Genomic DNA, 27,889 nt, shown 5'->3' with positions numbered 1-27,889 from the left:
TATTCTAATAACTAGAAATTATTTACATTTTAATTGAGTTAAAGGGAAAACGACATTATAAAGAAAAAACTTTATTGGTTTTAATCTGACACACATCCATATGAATTATATTTGCCCTAATTAGGGCAGGTTGTAATACAATAACTTATTAGATACTGAAAGCCATATGGACAGTGAGTACAACTGTAAAAAATTAATGGACACTTCAAATTATGAATTATATACTTATTATACCTAAAAGGTTACGCCAATTACAAATCCAGTTAAAGTATTTTAATTTAAATTTATAAAAATATCACATGTTATCTAAATTAGAAAATTTTAACAGAAATGTCAAACATTACTCACGTTTTACTTTCTTCTTGAGTAAAATCAGACCGAAATATCTAATTATGTAAACAATCACAAATAAAAACATGAAAATAGCCACCATTAAAGTCAAAATAACATCTATGGAGTGATAAGCGATCCAGGACATTCTGAAAGATTGTGATCGTAAATGAGGTGCTCCACCGTTCCTCATGACAAACTCAATCCAGAAGACGGCACGATCAAGAGGTTTCATTGGCTGATCATGGTGAAGTCTTGACAGTCTCTGCATGTTTTCTCTGTAAGATGTATTATACAAGACCTCCTTTAATGCATCTAAAAATACGGTTCTGTCAACAGTTGAAATATCTACAACTTTTGCTGTTCCCTTTGCTTGCATCCTGGAGAGATTGTCAGGTTGATCGAAAGCTAAAGGAAGACCCACAATAGGCACACCATGGTAGATGCCTTCCTGAAGTCCATTGGTGCCTCCGTGTGCCACAAATACTTTAGTTTTTGGATGTCCAAGTAAGTCATTCTGAGGGAACCAGTCCACAATCAAAGTATTATTACCAAGGGTGGCGGGCCGTGGTCCTGTATGCCTCCAGATAACTTTTTGGGGTAGCTGGGCAAAAGCGGCAGCAATCTCATCATTTAATTCACTCAGAAGCTGACCAAAAACAGTTCCCAAAGACATGATGATGACTCCATGCTCTCCAGAGCTCTGCACAAATTCCTCAAGATCAGCTGGAAGTGGCTTTGCAGGTTTGCACTGGAAGCCGCCCATATAGATGATATTTGGCATTGTGGGTCGTGGAAATTCAAAAGTGAAGTCATTTCTCATAAGCCAGATATCTGCATTCTGTAGTAGGGAGAAGAAGTCAACATCTGGACCAAAATATTTCTGGGTGAACTCTTTGTAAGGATAACCAAAGTACTTTGAATTTTTATAAAGAGTCATTATATGTATCACCACATTCATGACTCTTTGAAGGAAAGTCATCCTGTCAGTATATTGTAACCCTGTTACAGGCACATAAGAGAGGGGAGATGGAGCTATATCAAAATGTGCTTCACCAAACATGGTCCAGCGGACATTTAACACAAGCGGGAGTCCAAGACGATGTGCCACTAACACTCCACCTCCAAAAGCAGGATCAGCAAGAACAAGATCATATTTGGCATCCTCCAGTGAATTCATCAATGTCTCATTATTAAATATTTTGGCTGTCATATTGCATATTTCCTCATGAATTTCTGCAAACCTGCCATACATCTCATCAGCAAGTGTCATTTCATTCCAAAATGTTCTTCCTTGTCTTTGGATCTTCAGTAAACGAGGGAGAAATTTCAACATGAAATCATCATCAAATTTGCCAATATCCACAGTAATGGAGGTGTAGTAAAGAGACTGCTCTTCAATGTACCAACTACTTGATCCTCGGATCACTGTGAAACTGTGACCTTTTGAATGCAACTCCAAAATAAGGACCTTCATATTGATCCAGTGGCTTCCATCCACAGGAACAACCAAAATTTTGCCTCCGTAAGATCCTGACAGAGCAGATAACAGGCCAAACAATATAAATAGACTGGCGTGATGCATCTTCATTGTCAACCTTTAAAAAAAAAAGAATATAATCTAAATTAATATGTTACAGAGTAAATGAGATTTAATAAATTACAGTGATAGTATTATAGTAATATCACAGTGAAATTATAGTGATAGTCTTTTCACTGTCTAGGTTAAAGGAATAGTCTACTGTAGCACTTATGTCACTGCAATCGTAATAACTATGCTACTGGACCAGTTCTAGGTTCGTTGAGTGGTGTATGCTATATTAGAAAAGACACATGAGACATGAAAACTTGTATAAATTAATTAGCAGTTTACTGAACAGGAATAAGAATGGAATAGGTAAGTTAGTAAGATAAATAGAATAATTAAATAAATATATAAATATAAATTATTCAATAAATGTATTGATAAATATTTACCCCACAAAATGTAGATCAATAAATAATCAATAAATATTTACAGTAAAAGATGTGTCAATAAATAATCAATGTAGATCAATAAATAATCAATAAATATTTACAGTACGATATGTATAATAAATAATTTTAAATCCTTTATATTTAATATTTTCTTATTTAAATAAGTTTAAATGGATTTAACTGGTTTAAGTATGGGTTTATTCTGGTTAGTTTTGTTCTTAGACCGGTCTATTAAATTTTAATCAGCTCTTTTAGAACAGTTGCTTTAACTATTTTTCAGCTATTTGTTTCTAGTTTTCTTTTAAGTTAACTCTTCTTTAAGGGAACAGGTACGTATTTTAGTGTGCTTATGTTAGTGTGATTGTTTCACTTTATAGGGTCTAACTCTTTCTTTGCAGGTAAAATGTAAGGATTTAAATGTTTTTTGTTTGTGCAATTGCTACACTTTGGAGTCTCACTTTAACAGAAAACATAAAAGAAAAAAAAATACAATACATCAACCAATTTTCATTCATACATTCACCTATTCACCAATTTCTCTATTCAATAAATCTAAATTATTGTGTTGCAATTTCAGAATTTCAGTTCAGAGGATCCGTCCAATTCGATGTTTTCAAAGGTCAATGTCCAATGTGATTAAAAGAATATAGCTCAGTGGTTCACTTTGTTCATGTCAAACCGTGTAAGCGATCAGAATGCGGTGTTTCAGTTCTTGCAGGTTAAAGATCCTTGGGTTGGCTCGCCATCTAGTATCCAGTTGAAATATCTGTTCATTCGTATGCTGTCTCGCAATACGCTGATTATCCAAAGGTCCGATCCGGTGTCGAGCTGTCCACAAACTTTCCGTGTAGGGGAAAAAAAACCTGGCCTGCACAGCAGGCCATAAAGAAAATGTCAAATAAATAAATGAAATAAATTATCTCAACAGTAACAACTGCTTATTCTCATGTTTAACGCTGATAACGGAGGATTGCGATTCCTCTCGTTACTGACTGTCACCATGGTAACATCAAACAATTTGCTTTGCCGTTTCCCAAAATACAAATAAATCAATATACAATGTCAAAGTATAAGGGAATAATCTTAATATTACATACATTTCCCTTTTTTAACATAAAACATTCATAAGCTGATACACATAGATTGTACACCGATAACTTGTTACACTGTAATATATTGAACTCAATACACAATAAAACACAGTGAAACTCACCAAAACCGTCTTCAAAACACTCCTCAAAACCACCGCTAAGATGTTATAGGGTTGATTTTTGATGAACAAAATATTAGAAGTGTTAAATAAGCCTAATTTTGGAGTTTAGTTAAAGGTGTCTGGATTCCGTGTGTATCTTATCGATTTCCGTTAGCGTCTGCCGTTAATGTTAAAAAACAAAACAAAACAGCTCGTGCATAACTGTGAAAGTGTCTTAAAGGGGCAGAGTGATATTAAACTAAAGGGATGGTTCAACATCATTAAAAGAATTAAAACTTTTACAAAATCAATATTTTAATATATAGTGTGGTTTCTAAATAACGTATTTATCTATTTATTGCTATTTATTAATTATATTATATATTATTATATATATTATTTATTTCACTAATATTATTTATGTTTCTATTTGAACTGTGGGTTACATCCTCCCCTCCTTTCCTGATGCACGTCCCTGTGCATCCTATTAGCAACTACACGGCCATCACTCTATGTGACTGCCAGGAGTTTGGCTCATTTAAAGAGTCTGAGATGACTGCACTCAAACTCTGAAACAATGACTGCACTACTGTGACTAAGGGATTTCCTAAGTGGGGGTAAGTAAGTCTCTTTGTGGGTTGTCTGTGTCTACTAGACTTTCTTAGGTGGCTTCCATTCTCTCTGGCATCTTCCTGTAGATTTGCATCAGGTAACTTATTCTCTCCCAGGTTCATGTCAGATAAGTTATTCTCTCCCGGATTCATCTCAGGTAAGTTATTCTCTCCCGGATTCATCTCAGGTAAGTTATTCTCTCCCGGATTCATCTCAGGTAAGTTATTCTCTCCCAGATTCATCTCAGGTAAGTTATTCTCTCCCAGATTCATCTCAGGCGAGGTGTTCTCTCCCGGATTCATCTCAGGTAAGATATTCTCTCCTGGATTCATCTCAGGTAAGTTATTCTCTCCCGGATTCATTTCAGGTAAGTTATTCTGCGGATTTACAGGTAGGTAGGTTTCATCTGGTAGACTTGGAACAGTTATCACAGAAGCAGCCTCAGGAAAAGCTTTAGCTACATCTGGAAGGTCTTTCTCAATGGTGGACACTGTGAAACGTCTTGGCTTCCTCGGCTCTGTGTTTCTCATGAAGTACTCTATGGTTGCAGGGGTGTGGTGAACACCAACGGTATCTACAACTGTGGCTTCGTGCCCATAAAAGTAGGTGATGTCATGGTCTTCGGAATCAGAGTCTTGACATTCAGATTCATTTGACTGTTCACTTCTTGGGCACTGACGAGTTCTTGGACGTCTAGGTCTCTCCTTGATGGACTCTTCAGATTCAACTGGGGTAAGAGGAAGAAACCCACAAGGCAGTAGCAGGTCTCGATGAAGAGTTCGTATCGGACCATCTTTGGTTTCAGGCTTCACAACATAGACTGGGATGTCTCCAGACTGTTTGATGACAACATACACATCAGATTCCCACTTGTCTGCCAACTTCTGCTTGCCTCTGAGGCGAACATTCCTCACCAGGACTCTGTCGCCTTCAGTCAGGGTGGAATCAACAACATGCTTGTCAAATCTTGCCTTATTGCGATAAGCAGTCTTTTTTGCATTTTCTGTTGCTACCTTGTAGCTTGCTTCTAGTCGGGACTTCAGGTTGCGGACATACTGTGAGTGAGAGCCTTGCTTGTAGTTGACAGGTAAGCCAAATGCTAAGTCTACTGGTAACCTTGGTTGTCTTCCAAACATGAGTTCATAAGGGGTGAAACCAGTGACTTCACTTCTAGTACAGTTGTAGGCATGTACTAAAGGCTTGACATATTCTCGCCAGTGACTCTTCTTCTGGTTCTCTAGGGTGCCTAGCATGCTCAAAAGGGTCCGGTTGAAGCGTTCAACAGGGTTACCTCTTGGATGGTATGGAGTAGTTCGTATCTTACGGATGCCTGCTAGGTCACACAGCTCCTTGATAGTCCGGGACTCGAAGTCTGGACCTTGATCACTATGGAGTCTTTCTGGGATGCCATAATGGACAATGAAGTGGTCCCAAAGGCATTTGGCAACAGTCTGAGCCTTCTGGTTTGAGGTGGGAATGGCCACTGCATATTTCGTAAAGTGGTCCGTGATGACCAGGATGTCTTTGGTGCCACTGGAGTCCGGCTCTAGGGTGAGAAAGTCCATGCATACCAGCTCAAGAGGTCGTGTGGCTGTGATGTTCACAAGAGGTGCAGCTTTCTCTGGTGGGACTTTACGCCTCGTGCAGCGGTCACAGGTCTTGATCTTGGCCTCTACCTCAGCTGACATTTTTGGCCAATAGAAACGTTTGCGGACAAGGTCAAGCGTCCGGTCTACACCCATGTGGCCCATGTCATCATGGAGACTCTTCAGAACTATAGGTCTCAGATCTTCAGGTAACACAAGCTGGTAGTGAGTCTGTGCACCCTCTTGTCGCTTACGGAACAAGACGCCATCTAAGATCTCCAGCCTGTTCCACTCTCTGAAGAGGAGGGAGAGCTCAGGGAGTTCTTTTCTGAGAGATGGTGGAGGTTTTTCTCCCAGCTCCAGCTGTCTGAGTACTGCACTGATGCAAGAATCTGCCCTCTGCTTCTCCCGCATTTCAGTGGGTGTTATCATCGGAATGACGTTCACACCGTCTAGCTGGCATTCCTCTTCAAAACCCTCTGGAATAGCACTTGAATGGTGGGCAAGCGACATAACCAAAGTAGTTCCAGGCAATGTTCCTTCATCATGAACCATGTGCTTTTCACAGATGGCCTTGATGGTGCTTTCATCCATTTCTGTTGACAGGTGTCTTTTTGTGAACTGCTGTATCCTCTCCATCTCTTTCCGGGACGATGAGTCATCAGGTAGCCTATCATGTGGACGTCTGGACAGCCCGTCTGCATCCTGATTCTGCTTCCCAGCCCTGTACTGCAGCTGGAAATCGAAGGTTGACAGATCAGCTAACCACCTGTAGCTTGTGGCATCAAGCTTGGCAGAAGTAAGTATGTAGGTCAATGGGTTACTATCAGTGACAGCAAGAAATGGGCGTCCGTAGAGGTAGTCTTGAAATTTTTCTGTAATTGGCCACTTAAGGGCAAGAAATTCCAACTTGTGGGCAGGGTACCTGCTTTCACATCTTGACAGACCACGGCTTGCATAGGCGATAACTCTCTTCTGTCCTTGTTGCTCCTGGTAGAGTGCTGCACCAAGACCTGAAGTGCTGGCATCTGTATGCAGGATGTAGGGCAACTTGGGGTCAGCAAACCCGAGGACAGGGGCAGTGGTTAGCTTCTCGATGAGAGTGTCAAAAGCTGTTTGGCAAGTGGTGGTCCATCTGTCACCAAAGAGGTCTTTTGGATTGTAGTACTTCTCACTATTCACTGTGGTCTTAAAGCCTTTTCTCAATGGGGGATATCCAGCAGTGAGGGCATTGAGAGGCTTCACAATCTTTGAATAGTCCTTAACGAACCTACGGTAGTAACCGCAGAATCCCAAGAATGCTCTCAGTTCTTTCAGTTTAGTTGGTCTTGGCCAGGTTTTTAAAGCTGTTATTTTCTCTGGGTCTGTTTCAACTCCCTTCTCAGACACAATGTGTCCTAAGTACTTCACGGAGGTCTGGAAGAATTTGCATTTCTCGGGCGATAACTTCAGGCCGAACTCTTTCAACTGGTTGAGCACCCGCATCAGACTTTCCTCATGCTCTTGTAGTGTTGAGGAGAAGATAATCAAGTCATCCAGGAAGACGAGAGCCTGCTTCATGTTCAATCCTCCTATGCAGCGTTCCATGAGCCTCTGGAATGTGCTTGGGGCATTTGTTATCCCCTGAGGCATCCGGTTGAATTCATAGAATCCAAGTGGACAGACAAATGCAGTTTTCTGCTTGTCTTGCTCCTCCATTTCGATCTGGTAAAATCCAGATTTGAGATCGAGCACTGAGAACCACTTTGATCCCGTCAATGCTGAAAAGGACTCCTCCAGATTGGGTAAGGCGTATGAATCTTTGATCGTCTGCAAGTTCAGCTTTCTATAGTCCACGCAGAGTCTGACATCGCCATTCTTCTTCTTGACGACCACAATCGGCGAGGAGAAGGGTGATTCAGATTCGCGGATGACTTCTGCATGGAGGAGTTGCTGGATGTGGTTTCGTACAGCCTCGATGTCCTGTGGGTGTATAGGCCTCGCTCTGTGCTTAAAAGGTGTCTCGTCACTAAGCTTTATGTGATGTTTGATCTTGTCAGTACGGCCAAAGTCAAGGTCGTGCTGCGCGAACACCTCAGGCATGGAGTTCAACTTTTCGGATATTCTGTCTTTCCACTTGTTACATATTGGAGAGTTACTGAAGTTAAATTCAATTTTTTTCTTGGGGGTCAGGTCTGTTGAGTGTTTGGAACCAAGAGTTTGAAGAGACTGGGCACTCTTGATGGCATGGATCTCTGCTATCACAGCCTTAGGGGGTAGAGTTATGTCATGGTCTGACTCATTCTTCAGAATGACTGGTAAGCAGTGGGGCTGCTTAGATGGCAGGTTTGCTAGCCCGTCAGTTACCAGTATGCCACCTGGTAACGAAACTGCTGTTGGTGACTCTACTATCACCCACTGACTGCAGTTAGTTGTTCTGCAGCTCACTGATCCTTCAAAGACTCTTGTCTGACCGGCAGCAATGGTCTCAGCGTCTCTGCTGTGTAGTCTCACTTTCCCCATGCTTGAATCAAAAGTATGTCTTTGTCTGGCTCCTAGAGTTTTTAAGACTGCTCTGTAGCCATATGGAAGGGACTGGTAGTTCTGAGGAGTGACATCTACATACTGCTCATAGAGAACATCTAAAGCATTGGTTCCTACTAGTACTGATGACAGAGTTGAGCGCATATCAGGTACAATTAACGCTAGTGTAGGAACGTCAATGTCCACTCCAAAGGTGCTCCTAGGGAAGCTGATGGTGACTTCGATGTAGCCAAGGTAAGGCACTTCCTGACCATTTGCTCCCTCCACCTCAAGCAAGTCACTTAATGAGTGGAGGGGAAGATGAGACAGGGTTTCTTGATAGAAGGAGTTTGGGATTGTTGTGACTTGAGAGCCTGTGTCTAATAGGCAGCTGCATACTTTGCCACATATGGTCACTTGTGCAGTGCAGCGTGCTCCAATCAGTCCCTTGGGCAGGGTTGCTGACTGTCTTTTGGTGGTAGAGTTAGAGAACATGTTGGAAACACGTCGTTTCTGTTTGGGACACTTTGTCTGTCTCCCAGTCCCTGTTTGTCCCTCTGCAGGAACTGGCTCTAAAAATTCTTAGGCTCTGAAGTGCTGTTTACAACATCCCATGCTTGCTGCTTTTCCTTCAACAGCTTTCCTTTTGAGGCTACCAGAGAGGGATTTGGTTCACCATCACACTGTGGCTTGATGTGTCCATCCTCTCCGCACCTGAAGCAGTACCAAGGTTTTGGTCTCCTGCTGCTGTTGGTCTTTTCATCTTGGCTGTGAGGTGTGGGAGTCTGAACTCCCATAAAACCAGGTGTGGGCACCTTCAGTTTGGGAGCTGGCTTAGCTTGGTTCTTTCTTTGACTTTTCTGCGTGACACGTGCAAGCTGGGTTTGTAAATCTGCTATTTGCCTTTTCAGATCTTGAATCTCTGGTGAAGGAGAAGGTAAATGCGATGTACTGCATTCTTCATCATACTGCACACAAATGCCTTGGTAATGGGATGACACCTTGGGTTTTGAGGAACTGAGATGGTGCTTCATCCGAGATGCTTTGGAAGCTCGCCTGTCTTCTGCTGTGCGGAGTAACAGCAGCAGTTCTGCAAAGGTAGGTGGATTTAGCTTTTTCTGCTCCAGTTGCAGCTCAGATATCAAGGTGTTGTCCCAACAACCTCTGACAAATTGTCTCAGAAGCTGCCTGTCAAACTCACTTGCAGAGACACCCCCCCTCCTGAGGGTGGCATTCAACATCACCTGCAGCCGTTGGAGGTAAGTTGAGGGTTTCTCACCACTGTCTTGCATTGTATTGAGATACTTTGCAAATAGGTCGTCGCCATCTTCAACGGTGCTAAATGCAGAGTCCAGGATATCCAGATATACACTTGGAGGTGTTTCGGGTGTCAGGTGCTTCACAATGTCAATGGCAGGTGACAAGAGGCTTTCAAGGAGCTTCCGTGATTTGTGCAGGTCTGATTGCCTAGTGTCTTTGAGAAGAAGTCCCACATTAGAGCGCCAGGTCTCATAATCTGCCTCATTGTTGGGTCTAGGGAGATGCCCAGAAAAGGGTCGGATTCTTAGGGCTGTGTTTACATGCATAGCAGAGTCTTCATTTCGCACAATGTGTTCAATGATTACTTTCTGAATTTCTGGTGGATTCATGTCACAGAGTTTCAGAACAGATGGTGTCTCTTTGGCTGGTGCTGGAGGTGGCGTCCAGTCGCCGCCTGGCTGGACATGCTGCTCTGGAAATGTGTTCTGAGGGCCAACCTGTGTGGCTCTTTGTGGAAGATGTTGCTCAGGTGATTTCAATTCCATGCTGTCACTTTGAGTCTCGGGATTCTCGAGGTCAACAGCATTGCTGATGATGGAGAGTTCTTCTTTAAGGAGAGTTGCAAGGTCCTTGCCAGTCTGCTTTGCTATCTCCTTCAGCTCAGAGAGGTAGGTCTGTGTAGCTGTTTTGCTAACTACAGGTGTGTAGACACTAGCTAGGGTTCTAATGCAGTAACTGTATTTAGCTGGGGAACTAGTGTCAAGTGTGTAGGGCAATAAAGATGCAAGTGCCTGTACAGCTGTGCCATATCTATATTCTATAATGACTTGCTTGTCTGAGTGTGCTGTGTGTGTGGAGTCTATTGGAATTATTCTTTCGATGGAACCATATTGCTTAAGAAAGTCAAAAAGTTCTTCATCTGTTTCTGTATCAGTAATGCCACTAACGATAACAGCATTAGGGACTTTTACATTGTTATGCTGGACTGCTTCCATGTCTCCTTAAGGTTAGACTTTAGTTTTAACTCTATTTTATTTTGATTAATACCACTCCTGGCTGCTGGCTCGCCAAATTTTATGTAGCACTTATGTCACTGCAATCGTAATAACTATGCTACTGGACCAGTTCTAGGTTCGTTGAGTGGTGTATGCTATATTAGAAAAGACACATGAGACATGAAAACTTGTATAAATTAATTAGCAGTTTACTGAACAGGAATAAGAATGGAATAGGTAAGTTAGTAAGATAAATAGAATAATTAAATAAATATATAAATATAAATTATTCAATAAATGTATTGATAAATATTTACCCCACAAAATGTAGATCAATAAATAATCAATAAATATTTACAGTAAAAGATGTGTCAATAAATAATCAATGTAGATCAATAAATAATCAATAAATATTTACAGTACGATATGTATAATAAATAATTTTAAATCCTTTATATTTAATATTTTCTTATTTAAATAAGTTTAAATGGATTTAACTGGTTTAAGTATGGGTTTATTCTGGTTAGTTTTGTTCTTAGACCGGTCTATTAAATTTTAATCAGCTCTTTTAGAACAGTTGCTTTAACTATTTTTCAGCTATTTGTTTCTAGTTTTCTTTTAAGTTAACTCTTCTTTAAGGGAACAGGTACGTATTTTAGTGTGCTTATGTTAGTGTGATTGTTTCACTTTATAGGGTCTAACTCTTTCTTTGCAGGTAAAATGTAAGGATTTAAATGTTTTTTGTTTGTGCAATTGCTACACTTTGGAGTCTCACTTTAACAGAAAACATAAAAGAAAAAAAAATACAATACATCAACCAATTTTCATTCATACATTCACCTATTCACCAATTTCTCTATTCAATAAATCTAAATTATTGTGTTGCAATTTCAGAATTTCAGTTCAGAGGATCCGTCCAATTCGATGTTTTCAAAGGTCAATGTCCAATGTGATTAAAAGAATATAGCTCAGTGGTTCACTTTGTTCATGTCAAACCGTGTAAGCGATCAGAATGCGGTGTTTCAGTTCTTGCAGGTTAAAGATCCTTGGGTTGGCTCGCCATCTAGTATCCAGTTGAAATATCTGTTCATTCGTATGCTGTCTCGCAATACGCTGATTATCCAAAGGTCCGATCCGGTGTCGAGCTGTCCACAAACTTTCCGTGTAGGGGAAAAAAAACCTGGCCTGCACAGCAGGCCATAAAGAAAATGTCAAATAAATAAATGAAATAAATTATCTCAACAGTAACAACTGCTTATTCTCATGTTTAACGCTGATAACGGAGGATTGCGATTCCTCTCGTTACTGACTGTCACTGTAATGTTTTAATAAAGCTACACTTGTCTAAATGTTTCTACTTTATTAACATCATATATTATGAAACGTACAGGAACATCCAGCGACTACATTCACAGCTCGTGCTTGCATAAGTCCACAACAACTCTTCTTCAGTACTAACACATGCTCACATACTCCACACTCTATTGCCATCTAGTGGACAAGATACACATTTCGTATATAACAGTAACCTGTTTATATCACATCACCCTTCCTTATGAGTTACTTAACATGTAACAGAAAGTACTGTATGAAACAATATAACACTTAACAACTTTTAAACCAAGTCATACAGGATCTAGCTTAACACATTTCTCTATTATGCCATTTTCACTTAACCTCTTTTGCTATTTGTTTTCTTTAGCCATTTACACAAAGTCTTTATACTTCTGTGGAATTAAGACAGATCGTCCAGATCTTGTTTTTACCACGTTTGGTGAATGAACTGTTGCTTGGCTAGAATCAGACTCAGGTAAATTAATGACAGGTTGTTCAACAGACTCTGGAATGTTTGGAACAGCATTAAACTTTTCATTTGCAAAATGGTCAGGACTGTCAATTTCTTGCTGTACTTGAGTTTGTGAAGCTGAAGTAGATGTTTGTCCATTGTCACTGGGTGTAGGCATAAGATGTCGCCGGTTTCGTCTGAGTAATCCAGACTCAGATTGGATAATGTAAGACCGCGGTGACTCACACTTCTCAAGTACTGTTCCAGACCTTATCCATCCTCTCTCATCATCCAATTTCACTGCCACAGAAGCACCAGGTAGGATCTCAGGTAATGTACGAACATTGTTTCTCTTGTTGTAATATTTTTGATAGCTTGCTTTAGCTTTTCGATCCAACTTTCTCACCTGATGAAGATCTGGCCACCCGGGCTGCAGGTTTGACTCTAATGTGGGAACAGTGGTTCTTATCTGTCTACCCATCATAAGCTGTGAGGGACTTACACCTGTAGCCTGAATGGGTGTGGCTCGGTAGCTCATTAGAGCTGCAAATGGGTCTGACTGTTTCAAGATCTTTTTAGCTGTTTGTACAGCTCTTTCAGCCTCACCATTCGATTGTGCATAGTGAGGACTCGAGGTGATATGCTGAAAATCATAGTCCTTTGCAAAGTCTTTAAAAGCTCGTCCACTAAACTGAGGCCCATTGTCCGAAAACAAAACGTTGGGACAGCCCCATCGTGCGAACATGTTCTGCAAACACGCACGTGTTGTTTTTCCTGACAAGTCTGAAAGATGAGCTATGTCAATATACCTCGAGAAATAATCCACAACTATCAAATAATGCTGCTTATCCACTTCACATATATCAGCACCAATTTTCTCCCATGGGCGGTTTGGCAGGGGAGTGGTTAGAAGTGGCTCCTTTTTCTGGGTAGGTCTTGTTTCCAGACAGTCTTTGCAGTTATTAACAAGCGACTGGATTTCTTTACTTAAGCCTGGCCACCACACACTACATTTCGCTCTTTCCCTGCATTTCACAATGCCTTGGTGACCGCTATGCAACCTCTGGAGTATGTCTGACCTCATTGTTTGGGGAATTATGATCCTATCATCATAGAGCACAAGGTCCTGGAAAACTGACAGGTGATGACGTGCACTGTAGTATGATTTTAAATCTTGAGGGACATTGGCTGCATATCTAGGCCAGCCATCAGCCACGTACTTCTTCACCATTTGTAGGTCATGATCCAGTCCTGTCTCTCTTTTCACAGAGTCCAGCTTAGGTTGAGAAATTGGCCATGCATCACTGACAACATTTTCGTAAGACTCCACTTCCAGCACTAGTTCAGAGACGTCTGCTGAAATGGTGGGCTGAGGGTGTCGAGACAGCGTGTCGGCGACCACCAGTTGTTTACCTGGTACATACTGAGCCTCTGGGTTGTACCGCATCATTCGCAGTAACAGCCTCTGACATCTGAGGGGAACTGCATCCAAATCCTTTGCATTGATCAACGGAATAAGTGGTTTATGGTCAGTTTGCAACACAAAACTTTCCAGTCCATACAAGAATCGTGAAAATTTCTCACAGGACCACACGGCTGCCAAGCACTCTTTTTCGATCTGGGCATACCGTTTTTCAGCATCTGTCAGCACCCTGGAGCAGTATGCCACTGGTTTTAGCTGTCCGTCGTGGTCTTGCAGCAAGACGCCCCCCAGACCGTAGCTGCTGGCATCTGCGCTGACAACCGTGGGCTTCGTGACATCGTAAAACGCAAGAACAGGAGCTTCTGTGATTACTTGTTTCACGTTATTAAACGCCTCCTCTTGCACATGACCCCAGTACCAGATGACATCACGTTTTAACAGCTCATTGAGAGGTCGAATGATGTCTGAGAGATGAGGAACATACCTGCCCAGGTAGTGAATCATTCCCAGCATTCGCCGTAGTTCTGAGATGTTCTGTGGCTTTTCCAGGTTTGTAATAGCTTCGACTTTGGCTGTATCAGGTCGTATGCCATCCTTGTCTATGACGTGTCCTAAATACTTGAGTTGTTTCTGTCTCAGTAGACACTTTTCCTTATTCAGCTGCAAACCTGCCCGATCAATGGCTGTCAGAGCCCTCTGCAATCGCTGCTCATGTTGCTCAGGAGTGTTGCCATAAACTAAAATATCATCCATGAACACAGCGACTCCTTCTTGGTCGTTGAGGATTGCTGACATTTCACGTTGAAAGATTTCTGGTGCACTAGTTATTCCAAATGGGAGCCTTCGGAAGAAATATCTCCCAAAAGGAGTGATAAATGTGGTTAGTTTTGCACAGTCCATATCAAGTGGCAGTTGCCAGAAACCACTGGCAGCATCTAGGAGTGAGAAAACTTGAGCATGTGCTAACTTAGGAAGAATGTCGTCGATCGTTGGCAGCACAAATTTCTCCCTTTGGACAGCTTTATTCAGTTGCTTTAGATCGACGCAGATTCTGATTTGTCCCGTCTTCTTAGGAACGGCCACCATAGGGGCGCACCATTCAGTAGGTTCAGTGATTTCTTGAATAACACCACATTTAACCATTCTCTCCAGCTCTGCCTTGACTTTTGAAAGTAAAGGTAGGGACACTCGACGTGCAGTGTGTACACTGTAGGGTACTGCATTCTCTTTTAAGCAGATTTTGATAGGTTTGATCTTTACTAAACCAAGTTCAGGTGAGGAAATGGGCTGAAGCTCTTCCAACCTCTTCACTAAGCCCATAGCACTGGCTGCATCTCGCCCAAGAAGATTGTTTATGTGGGGGCCAGCCACGACAAATGTATCAAAACTGTACTGCTTATCTTTGTAGGCTGTGACGGCTTTAAACTGTCCTTTGCAGTGCAAAGTACCCCCAGGGCTCTCAAGTTTCACTTTTGCATTTTTGAGTTGTGGCTTGTACTGCAGAACAGAGAACGTTTTCTCTGAAATTACACTTATGTCTGCACCTGTGTCGATTTTAAAGTCAATGTCTGTGCCTTGAATTGAAAGTGTGACCATCCATGCTCCATTTACATCATTTATTTGTGTCAACTCACCAAGGAAATGTGTGACGTTGCTGCCCTCTGGTGGTTTGAAGACTTCATGGACTGCTCGGGTTCTACAAACTGCAGCAAAGTGACCCTTTTTTCTGCATTTGCGACATTCAGCACCTCTTGCTGGGCATATGTCCCCTTTTCCATGATTTCTTCCACATCTTTTACATCTCCGTTCTGTTGCCTGCTCTGTCTGATTCCGTTTTGAGCCAATATGTTGTCTACCTCTTTCATTGTAATGTGGTTTTCCTCGGGCACCAGTCACTTCGCTGATTTGAGTAACACATGCTGCTTGCTCGTTAACGTGTCCACGTACCTGTTCAGACTGTCTCACGAGCTCTATGGCGTGTTTGAGTGTCAAATCGGGCATCAATTGAAGCTTTTCCGACAGTTTTCTGTCTAAAATCCCGATCACAAGCCGATCGCGAATGTTTTCATCCTTTGCTGCCCCGAAGTCACATGTACCGGCTAGCTCATGCAGGCTGCGAATATATTCTTCGGCCATTTCCCCTGGCCTCTGAACTCTCATGTGAAATCGTGCACGCTCATGAATAACATTAACTTTTGGCACAAAGTAGTCATCAAGCTTCTTGATCACGTTATCATAATTCTCTCTTTCTCTCTCACCCTCTCCGAACGTAAATGTCTGATACACTTGTTCCGCTTCTTTTCCCATCGAATAAAGCAGCGTACAGACCTGTACTTCAGCCTCTTCCTTATCCAGTTTAGTGGCTATTCTGTAGCGGTGAAACCTTTGACGCCATTCTGGCCATCTTTCTGGGTGGCTGAAGTCAAAATTGTCCGGGGGTTGAAACTTTGCCATCGCGTCAATAGCGCTCCACTTCTGACACCATGTAATGTTTTAATAAAGCTACACTTGTCTAAATGTTTCTACTTTATTAACATCATATATTATGAAACGTACAGGAACATCCAGCGACTACATTCACAGCTCGTGCTTGCATAAGTCCACAACAACTCTTCTTCAGTACTAACACATGCTCACATACTCCACACTCTATTGCCATCTAGTGGACAAGATACACATTTCGTATATAACAGTAACCTGTTTATATCACAGTCACCATGGTAACATCAAACAATTTGCTTTGCCGTTTCCCAAAATACAAATAAATCAATATACAATGTCAAAGTATAAGGGAATAATCTTAATATTACATACATTTCCCTTTTTTAACATAAAACATTCATAAGCTGATACACATAGATTGTACACCGATAACTTGTTACACTGTAATATATTGAACTCAATACACAATAAAACACAGTGAAACTCACCAAAACCGTCTTCAAAACACTCCTCAAAACCACCGCTAAGATGTTATAGGGTTGATTTTTGATGAACAAAATATTAGAAGTGTTAAATAAGCCTAATTTTGGAGTTTAGTTAAAGGTGTCTGGATTCCGTGTGTATCTTATCGATTTCCGTTAGCGTCTGCCGTTAATGTTAAAAAACAAAACAAAACAGCTCGTGCATAACTGTGAAAGTGTCTTAAAGGGGCAGAGTGATATTAAACTAAAGGGATGGTTCAACATCATTAAAAGAATTAAAACTTTTACAAAATCAATATTTTAATATATAGTGTGGTTTCTAAATAACGTATTTATCTATTTATTGCTATTTATTAATTATATTATATATTATTATATATATTATTTATTTCACTAATATTATTTATGTTTCTATTTGAACTGTGGGTTACACTACTCATTTTCAATATTAAAATATGTTATTACCTTAACTAAGAATTGTTGATACATCCCTCTATCATCTGTGTGCGTGCACGTAAGCGCTGGAGCGCGCTGCGACGCTTCGATAGCATTTAGCTTAGCCCCATTCATTGAATGGTACCATTTAGAGATGAAGTTAGAAGTGACCAAACACATCAACGTTTTTCCTATTTAAGACGAGTAGTTATACGAGCAAGTTTGGTGGTACAAAATAAAACGTAGCGCTTTTCTAAGCGGATTTAAAAGAGGAACTATATTTTGTGGCGTAATAGCACTTTTGGGAGTACTTCGACTCGGCGCAGTAACACCCTCCCTCTCCCATTATGAGGGTGAGAAGGGGAGCGGACTTTTCAGGTGAGTCGAAGTACTCCCAAAAGTGCTATTACGCCATAAAATATAGTTCCTCTTTTAAATCCGCTTAGAAAAGCGCTACGTTTTATTTTGTACCACCAAACTTGCTCGTATAACTACTCGTCTTAAATAGGAAAAACGTCGATGCGCTCGGTCACCTCCAACTCCATCTCCAAATGATACCACCGAATGAATGGGGCCAAGCCAAATGCCATCGAAGCGTCGCAGGGCGCCCCAGCGCCTACGTGCACGCACACAGATGATAGAGGGATGTATCAACAATTCTTAGTTAAGTTAATAACATATTTTGGTATTGAAAATGAGTGGACTATTCCTTTAACTATAGACTTGATATAGTCTGGCCCATTTCTAGCAAAAACACACTTGAATTTGGTTACATAAATAATATGGGAGATTCTACGGAGGCCCTAAGGGGACATGGAGCAAAAATTTAATAAAGTTTGGTTTCGTGTGCACACGTGAAAATTTCACGTGAGCACGCAATTGTTTCACGTGCACACACAAAAGTTTCACGTGAGCACATTAAACTAAACTTTACATTTTTTTACTCCAATGTCACCTTAGGGGCTCGGTAAGATTCCATCATGTAAACAAAATCAATATTTTGGTTACATTTTTTAATTTTGCTTGATGTCTGGGCTGTGTTTGGAAAGATGTCTTTTTAAAGCATATTTGCTTGCTGGGTATTATTTTGAAATATCATGGCATTTATTGCATCTATAATCCACTTTCAGGCAAAAATTAGTTAAAAAAAAGCAAAAGCAAAACTGGAAAAGTAAAGATTTTCACATATTGATCATAAATGCAAAGGTGAAATTAATTGTAGGAGAGAACTTTGTAAAACAGTCACTCATGGTTATTAATAAAAAATATAATAGATAATAAGACTTCAGTTTTATACAATAAAAAAAAACAATAAGTAAGTAACAGAAAACATCTTTATTTAACAGATGTAACCAAAACATTTTTCCAAATAATTGTAGAAAGACAAACACATGTTATTATAATTGAAAAAAAAAACATGGCTGTTTTTTATTCAGTCTGCATATCACTCACATTTCTTTTTCTTTCTGATTAAAACAAAACAAAAGTGTCTGATTATATAAACAGTCAAAAATACAAATGTAAAAACTGCGACAATTAAAGTCAAAATAACATCTATTGAGTGGTAAGCAATCCAGGACATTCTGAAAGATTGTGTTCGTAAATGAGGAGCTCCTCCATTTCTCATGACAAACTCAATCCAGAAGACGGCACGATCAAGAGGTTTCATTGGCTGATCACGGTGAAGTCTGGACAGTCTCTGCATGTTTTCTCTGTAAGATGAATCATACAAGACCTCCTTTAATGCATCTAGACATACAGTCCTGTCCAGGGTTGCAAAATCTAGAACCTTTGCTGTTCCCCTTGCTTGCATTCTGAACAGATTGTCATGTTGATCGAATATTAAAGGAAGACCCACAATAGGCACCCCATGGTAGATGGCCTCTTGAATTCCATTGGTGCCTCCGTGTGCCACAAATACTTTAGTCTTGGGATGTCCAAGCAGGTCATTTTGAGGGAGCCAATCCACAAGTAATGTGTTGTTTCCAAGAGTTTCAGGTCGCGGTCCTGTGTATCTCCAAATAACTTTTTGAGGAAGTTGAGAAAAAGCCACAGCGATCTCATTGGTGACGTCCTGTGGAAGATGAGCAATAAGGGTGCCTAAAGACATGATGATGACTCCATGCTCTCCAGAGCTCTGCACAAATTCCTTAAGATCAGCTGGAAGTGGCTTAGCAGGTTTGCACTGGAAGCCGCCCATATAGATGATATTTGGCATTGTAGGTCTTGGAAATTCAAAAGTGAAGTCATTTCTCATAAGCCAGATATCTGCATTCCGTAGTAAGTAGGCGAAATCAACACCTGGACCGAAATATTTCTTGGTGAACTCTTCGTAAGGATAAGCAAAGTATTTTGAATTTTGATAAAGAACAATTATATATGTCACCACATTCATGACTCTTTGAATAAATGTCATTTTGTCAGTAAGTTGAAACTCTGTAACAGGCACATAAGATAGGGGAGATGGAGCTATATCAAAATGTGCTTCACCATACGTGGTCCAACGGACATTTAACACAAGCGGGAGTCCAAGACGATGTGCCACTAACACTCCAGCTCCAATAGCAGGATCAGTAAGAACAAGATCATATTTGGCCTCCTCCAGTGAATTCATCAATGTCTCATTATTAAACATTTTGGCTGTCATATCGCATATTTTCTGGTGCATTTCTAATAACCTGCCATACATCTCATAAACAAGTGTCATTTCATTCCAAAATGTTCTTCCTTGTCTTTGGATCTTCAGTAAACGAGGAATAAACTTCAACATGAAATCATCATCAAATTTGCCAATATCCACAGTAATGGAGGTGTAATAAGGAGACTGCTCTTCAATGTACCAACTATCAGATCCTCGGATCACTGTGAAAATGTGACCTTTTGAATGCAACTCCACAATGAGGACCTTCATATTGATCCAGTGGCTTCCACCAGCAGGAAAAACCAAAACTTTACCACCGTAAGATCCTGACAGAGCAGATAACAGGCCAAACAATTTAAGAAGACTGGTACGATGCATCTTCATTGTAAACCTTTAAAAAGAGGTTATAATCTAAATTAATATGTTACAGAGTAAATAAGATTTATCAAACTATATATATATATAGTTCACTGAAGGGGCTTATTTTGCGAAAACAACTAGCTCCCTGTACATTATCTTGCTTATTATTACATGGCTATTTACCTCATAAGTAAGGTAAGGAACATCAAACATTTATTTAAAAAAATATTTTATTTGCACATTTTTAATGAATGCAGACCTTTAGGAAGGAAAACCTGTTTACTTTCGGTTTTAAGATAAGACAAAACGTTCAAATGTCACAAACACATTTGGTTTTATAATTTGTAAATATAATGTAATGTTTGTTATTAAAAGACATTTATATTTAATTTTGTGTTTTAATAAACTGTAAATGTCAAAATTATTTGCAGCATCTGGGTAACCATGTCCATGTGCTGTTAGTTTTGAGCGGTTGATAGTTGGAAAATAACAAACCTGCAAATGTTGTGATTGGCCAATCAAAATCAAGCATTCCAACGAGCCGTGTAATAAAATCTTTTAATTAAAGGCGGAGTCCACGATGTTTGAAATACGCTTTGGAGAAGGAGACGGGCTGACTACCAAAACACACTTATAGCCAATCAGCAGTAAGGAGCGTGTCTACTAACCGACATCCTTGCCGGGTTGCGTATGTGTGGGGCGGGTCTATAAACAGAAGGTCCAGATTCTGTTGGGGTAGGGGCGTGTTTGTTTAGGTGATTTCAAATATCAACATTGGCTTTCAAACATTGTGGACTCCGCCTTTAAGCATTTTTAATCAATAAAATGTTTGTTTTAACAAATTCAGACAAACCTAATTAAAAAATTGTTTAGACAAACACATGCTTCAATATTCAGAAATTTCCAGTTTGCATATCATTCACGTTTTATTTTCTTTTGAAAGGGCACCTATTGTCCTATTTATGATTTTACATTTCTTTTGGTATGCAAATGTGTATTAGTACATGTTAACAATATGCAAAAGGTACAAACCCCAAAATAAACGATGATGCGAGTTATCGTCTCCAAGCATAAATCTATTTTCTTGGACTACAACAAACACACAGATTGTATGCAACAGTTTACTTCCTGGGATTAGTGATGTAGACCCAAGACCGACATTATCATAAAGCCTGTAAGTTAACTCCTGTTAACATTGCACTGTGAGCGAATCTTTCAAACATGGTAAGGAGCGTCACATTTCCGGCTGACATCAGAAGTTTTAAGGCCATTCACAAATACTTTAGTCTTAGGATGTCCAAGCAGGTCATTTTGAGGGAGCCAATCTACAAGTAATGTGTTGTTTCCAAGGATTACAGTCCTGTGTATTTCCAAATAACTTTTTGAGGAAGTTGAGAAACAGCCACTGCTATGTCATTGGTGACATCCTGTGGAAGATGAGCAATAAGGGTGCCTAAAGACATGATGATGACTCCATGCTCTCCAGAGCTCTGCACAAATTACTCAAGATCAGCTGGAAGTGGCTTTGCAGGTTTGCATTGGAAGCCGCCCATATAGATGATATTTGGCATTGTTGGTCTTGGAAACTCAAAAGTACAGGGGACTAGTGGAGGACTTTGTGAGGTGGTGCGGGATCAATCATCTGCAGCTAAACTTGTCCAAGACCAAGGAACTAGTAGTGGACTTCAGAAGGAAGAAACCACATTTCCAGCCTGTGTACATTGAGGGAGTTGATGTGGAGGTAGTGAGAAATATTTGGGGCTTTAACTGGATGACGAGCTGGATTGGACAGCAAATATGGACTCTCTCTGCAGAAAAGGACAGAGCCGTCTGTATTTTTTGAGAACGCTAGGGTCCTTCAAAATCTGCAAAAAAACTACTGCAGATGTTTTACCAGTCTGTGGTGACGAGCTTCCTCTTTTATGGTGTAGTTTATTGGGGAGGAAGCAGCAAGAAGAGAGATGCTGGCAGACTGGACAGACTGGTAAGGAGAGCTGGCTCAGTAGTAGGGTCAGAACTGGATTTACTGGTGGCAGTGGCAGAAAGAAGGACCCTGGACAAATTGCTGTCCGTCTATTTTGCAGTACATGAGGAAGAAACTTCAACATAAAATCATCTTTAATTTTACCAATATCCACAGTATTGTAGGTGTAGTAAGGAGACTGTTACCTTTCGAATACAACTCCACAATGCGCAGATGCGCTAATAAGTGTTCGGATTGTCACGTGTGAGGTTCCCTTTTCCAAAATATGTGTCCTGCGTGTCGAGAGATCATGTGTGCATCACGTGTTTTGTCAAAATAAGTGCCTGCTGCAGACGTGTCAAAACAGTTTATGATAAAAGAGACACTCACGTTCCCAAAATACACTCTAGACACTTCCTTAACAGTAAACTCTGATTACGCATGAGATTAGGCGGGTATGTGGCAAACGCGAGCGTCTCTTTTATCATAAACCCTTTAGACGCAGCAGGCACTTACCTTGGCACGACACATGATGCACACACGATCTCTCAAAGCGCAGAACACATTCCCTGAAATTACAAACCACACACATGACAAGCTACATACAAAACTTCGCATTGTGCGCCCTCAAAAAAAGAACATAACAAACAAACCAATCATTTTGCAGGATGCATTTTCTTTCACCACCTTTAACAGAAAGAATATCATATAAATTAATATGTTAGACTAAATGGTTATAGACTAGAATGTTATATATTTATATAGCTCTTTTCTGCAGCACTTTACACATGGAAACGGGAATTCTTCTCAACCACCATCAACGTGCAGAATCCACCTGGATGATGGGACGACATACTGCACCAGAACACCCACCATTATTGGCGAAGAGATAAACAGAGTGATATAGCCTTTATATATTGGGTTGATTAGTAGGCCAATGGGCAGATTTGGCCAGGTTGCCAGTGTATACCCCTACTTTTTTCCAAAGTATATCCTGGGATTTTTAACAACCACAGAGAGTCAGGACCTTGGTTTAACCTCTAATCTGAAGGACAGTGCTTTTTGACAGTGTAGTGTCCCAATCACTATACTGGGGACCACAAGGTGAGCACTCCCTGCTGGTCTCACTGACACCAACCTAGTTTGCCCAAGAGGTCTCCCATCCAGGTACTGATCAGCCTTAACCCTGCTTAGCTCAATTAAGCAACCAAGCTTGGGCTACGGGATGACACAGTCTTACCATGCATGCAGGGCCGTTTGAAGGAATTTGGGGGCCCCAAGCAAAATGGACACGGAGGCCCCCCACACGCACACAAAGCCTACAGGAACAACAGCATAGCCATACAGTTTAAGTTTACCCACACTTTATATAAATAAAAATGGTTTACAATGGCAGTAAAACTAACTATTATCAGCTTAAATAGAATTTAGTTGTACTTGATAGCAGAGGACAGCAGAGATCACGTGGTTGGCTGGCTGCTGTCAGCGACTACTGAGAGGGGCCCTCTTGAGAGGGATCCCGATAACCGTGTCATTGCACTTTACTGCATTGACTATCAAAGGGGCGCTCACACAGTTTGTCGTTGCATTTTATTCTTAACCAGTCATTGTCTTGGGGCCCCAGGCCAGCTCGGGGCCCCAAGCAATTGCTTGGTTTGCTTGCCTTGTTGCGACAGGCCTGCATGCATGACAGTCTTACCATGCATGACAGCCTGGAGTGATAATGTATCTTGTGCCTATAACCTTTTGCCTTGACTTTATGATGTTTAAAGGACTTTGTTAGATAGTAAACGCTACACGCTGATAAAGATTACTGTGATTAGCAATTACTGTGGCTAATATTTACCAACCAACAACAATCATTTGTAAGTGTAACACCAGTGGTTCAGCTCTAAACAGTGAGTATAAGATTCAGTAAAACACCTGACGAGACAAAATTTGATTTAAATTATAATTTTAATGCTATTGTTTGGATTTCTAGATTTGTGTACAAAATTCCTAAAACATTATGTTCATCTCAGACGATCTACATATTTTATTTCCAGTTCGTATTTCCATCACTCATGTTTTACTTTCTTTCTGAATAAAACTCTCAAAAGAAACCTTAATGCATATATTGCAAAAAATACAAAAATGAAAACTGCCACCATTAAAGTCAAAATAACATCTATGGAGTGGTAAGCGATCCAGGACATTCTGAAAGACTGCGTTCGTAAATGAGGAGCCCCACCGTTCCTCATGACAAACTCAATCCAGAAAACAGCACGATCAAGAGGTTTCATTGGCTGATCACGGTGAAGTCTGGACAGTCTCTGCATGTTTTCTCTATAAGATGAATTATACAAGACCTCTTTTAATCCTTCTAGAAATACAGTCCTGTCCAGAGTTGCAATATCTACAACTTTTGCTGTACCCTTTGCTTCCATTCTGAACAGATTGTCAGGTTGATCAAACACTAAAGGGAGACCCAAAATAGGCACCCCATGGTAAATGGCTTCCTGAATTCCATTGGTGCCACCATGTGCCACAAATACTTTAGTCTTGGGATGTCCAAGCAGGTCATTTTGAGGGAGCCAATCCAAAAGTAATGTGTTGTTTCCAAGAGTTTCAGGTCGCGGTCCTGTGTATCTCCAAATAACTTTTTGAGGAAGTTGAGAAAAAGCCACAGCGATCTCATTGGTGACGTCCTGTGGAAGATGAGCAATAAGGGTGCCTAAAGACATGATAATGACTCCATGCTCTCCAGAGCTCTGCACAAATTCCTCAAGATCAGCTGGAAGTGGCTTTGCAGGTTTGCACTGAAAGCCGCCCATATAGATCACATTTGGCATTGTTGGTCTTGGAAACTCAAAAGTAAAGTCATTTCTCATGAGCCAGATATCTGCATTCTGTAGTAGGGAGATGATATCAACATCAGGACCAAAATGTCTGCTACAGAAGGAATTGTAGCAGGGTTTGGACACTATTGCAAACTGAATCACGGTAAAAATGTAAGTCAAAACATTCTTGACCCGTTGGATAAATGACATCCTATCGGTTAACTTCGCTCCTGGTATAGGAACGTAAGATAAAGGTGAAGGAGCAATGGCAAAATGCCCCTCTCCGGCAATCGTCCACCGAACGTTAAAAACCAGAGGAATGTTAAATTTGTGAGCCAGTATTGAGCCACTTCCAGCAGCCGGGTCTGACAAAACCACATCAAATTTTGCATCCCTGATTAATGTCATCATGGCTTCATCTTCAAACATTCTCTCAATCATATGAACCATGTCTTCATACACGCTTTTAAATTTAATGATAATTTCGTACTCCAGTTGAATTTGGTGCCAAAAAGAATTCCCATCTCTTTTGATTTTTAAGAGCTGGCCGATCAACGAATTTAAAAACTCCTCATCGAACCCTCCTGTGTTTGGAATGGTGAGAGAATTGTAGAAAGGTGACTCTGTCTTGATATACCAGCTGTTTGAAGGTCTCAACACTGTTACATTGTGTCCTCTGCTATACAGTTCCTCAATAAGGACCTTCATGTTCACCCAGTGACTTCCGTCTAGTGGACACACCAACACTTTACCACCGTCTGCCCCAAGCAATGCGCATAACAGTGTCAGCAAACTGACACAGACTGAATGATGCATCTTCATACACAACCTTTAATGAAAGATCATGATAAAATAGAAATAAATGAAATAAAGACAACAAACGTGTAAAAAAACCTCATAAACAAATAGGGAGGGAAGTTCCCATTCTTCTTATTTAACATCATAGGTACCAGGTTATTGTTATAGTTATACAATTTCTGAAATTGTAATATTTTTATGAAGTTTTCTTAAAAGTCGCTCTAGATTAAAATGTAGTGTTTAACTCTTTCCCCGCCATTGACGAGTTATCACATCAATTAAGAGAAAACATTTGCTTAAAAAATGTTCCTGATGAATTTTATGTTAATCTACAATACCGCAATTATCCACTATATCCGCACTGCAAAAAATGATTTTTAAGAAAAAAAATCTTAAATTAAGATGCTTTTCCTTGATGAGCAAAACGACCCAAGAAAATAAGTCTAGTTTTTAGACCAAAAATATAAAATGTAAGTGATTTTGTGCATAAAAAAACTGCCAATGGGGTAGGCAAAAAAATTTGGTCTAATATTTCTGGTCTAAAAACTATAGACTTATTTTCTTGGGTCGTTTTGCACATCAAGAAAAATCATATTAATTTAAGAATTTTTACTAAAAACAAGACAAAAATACTAAGACATTTTTTTATATAATTTTTTTGAAATGCACTTACTAAATTTATGAAAAAACTGAAGCCAAAATTTTATTTACTAATTTTAAACTCTGTGTATGTTTTGATAATCGTTCTGAATCTGATCTCTCACAAAATTTTCTCACAATTATTTCAGCTTTTTGCTAAAAAAGTTTTCTTTTAAATAATTATTTATTATTCTTAGTATTAAAACCAACATTTAAGCGTTTATAAGCTATGGAAAAAATATGGATAGGATGAAAAAAAATTCGTTTATTGTTTGTTTGAAAGCAGAGGGTCTATTATTTCATTTGATATATTTGTATGTTATATATTTTTAGAATAACATTTTCCTGAAAGGCATTTTGTGAAACATTTGTGAAAATCACAAAACATGCTGATGGGCAACTTTTTTTATAAAATGGCTGGCTGGGAACGAGTTAATTGTGATTAGAGTCTTATACTTGTTTACATCACTGTAGTCATTTTTTTAAAATAATGATTTTTAACCCTTTTAAACTGTTGTCATTATTTACCCTCCATGATTCCACACCCATCTGTTATTGCTGTTGCATGCGTGTGATGTCGGAGACTCAAAGTATTCTCTCTATTTTTATTTAATCAAAATCTTAATGTCTTACGAGTCTGTTTATCTCTCACAGTAAAAGCATCTCATTCTTTTCATTTTTGTAAAACAAACAGCAAATGTTATTTAGTTTTAAAGTTAAAATAAAATTTTCTTTAAAAAAAACCCCACCAACAACAAAATGGAAACAGCTAGATATATTATATGGCTTATGAAAAGTTGACATAACTTATAAAAAAAAGTTGAAATTGTTTAACCTATATATATTTTTTAAGTTAAGGTAATATAAAAATTTATATTGATTTGACAAAAACGCTGCATATTTGTATGTTATGTAATGTTATATAAACATTAAAATTCTGTAAAACATCATTTGATTTAGTGATAATCAACAAATGTAAACAACTCAAATCCTATCAAAAATATTCAGAAGATATTTCAAACCTCACCTGAAAACATGCACTTGTACTCCTTTAAATTCACCTCAGGAGTTTAAATCCTCAGTATTTATTATGCTGCTTTACAAGCCTTTCTAAACGTATAGGGTAAAGGTTCTTTGAATGCGTGAGGCAAACCCCTATCAGGTGCTTTTGGGCGGGAACAGTTGATAAATGCCCATATAATAGGGTTCAAAGATCATGTACCACAACCAACAAAACATCAGATGGGCAAAACAAATTATTATTATTATTTAATTTTGTGTTACACAACTCCACACGATCAGATTAAATTTCTGCTCTCTTAATTTGTAAAGATTGAAGATGAAGCTAAAATCTACTGAGAACATTCCAGTGGAGCACTGAACTAAATGGGTGCATTTAGTGATATTGTTTAAGCTGGTTGTGTAACAGGCAGAATGAATGGAGGGAAATTCAAGCCGGGTTTAATTCTGACGTCTGTACTGTGATTCATGAACGGACAATCCAACAGTGTAAGATGATCACCAATAGAATAAATGGACAATGTACAAAAGTGTAACACAATACCATTAAACTTTGCATGAGGTCACATTAGCACCTATAACCTTTTAAAAGTCCACATATGTTCTTTTTGAAAAAAGTATATGTAG

At 39.7% G+C, this 27,889-nt stretch overlaps 3 protein-coding genes across 4 annotated transcripts; all 3 read right to left on the bottom strand.

Annotated features, from left to right (window-relative positions):
* Nucleotides 1–51: 51 nt before the first annotated feature.
* Nucleotides 52–27,398, bottom strand: LOC129433777 (UDP-glucuronosyltransferase 2A2-like). The gene is made up of 2 exons (XM_055192422.2): nt 27,270–27,398; nt 52–1,928 (listed from the first exon to the last, which is right to left on the bottom strand). The coding sequence occupies exon 2, from the start codon at nt 1,919–1,921 to the stop codon at nt 341–343; it is 1,581 nt and encodes a 526-aa protein (XP_055048397.2). The 5' UTR covers nt 1,922–1,928; nt 27,270–27,398; the 3' UTR covers nt 52–340.
* On the bottom strand, nt 18,339–27,390 carry LOC129433778 (UDP-glucuronosyltransferase 2A2-like). Of its 2 annotated transcripts, none has more exons than XM_055192423.2 (2): nt 27,270–27,390; nt 18,339–20,054 (listed from the first exon to the last, which is right to left on the bottom strand). In XM_055192423.2, exon 2 carries the CDS (start codon nt 20,045–20,047, stop codon nt 18,467–18,469), a length of 1,581 nt encoding a protein of 526 aa, XP_055048398.2. In that variant the 5' UTR covers nt 20,048–20,054; nt 27,270–27,390; the 3' UTR covers nt 18,339–18,466. The 2 variants fall into 2 exon arrangements, with proteins under 2 accessions (XP_055048398.2, XP_073724865.1); XM_073868764.1 differs by lacking the exon at nt 27,270–27,390 and adding an exon at nt 20,424–22,188 and having other exon boundaries at nt 18,339–19,980.
* LOC129433776 (UDP-glucuronosyltransferase 2C1) lies at nt 23,105–27,395 on the bottom strand. Its single transcript, XM_055192420.2, has 2 exons — nt 27,270–27,395; nt 23,105–25,634 (listed from the first exon to the last, which is right to left on the bottom strand). The coding sequence occupies exon 2, from the start codon at nt 25,625–25,627 to the stop codon at nt 24,044–24,046; it is 1,584 nt and encodes a 527-aa protein (XP_055048395.2). The 5' UTR covers nt 25,628–25,634; nt 27,270–27,395; the 3' UTR covers nt 23,105–24,043.
* Nucleotides 27,399–27,889: the final 491 nt, after the last annotated feature.

This window comes from Misgurnus anguillicaudatus, chromosome 6, assembly GCF_027580225.2.
Source record: "Misgurnus anguillicaudatus chromosome 6, ASM2758022v2, whole genome shotgun sequence".
NCBI lineage: Eukaryota > Metazoa > Chordata > Actinopteri > Cypriniformes > Cobitidae > Misgurnus > Misgurnus anguillicaudatus.
This window is presented reverse-complemented; position numbering and strand designations above follow the sequence as displayed.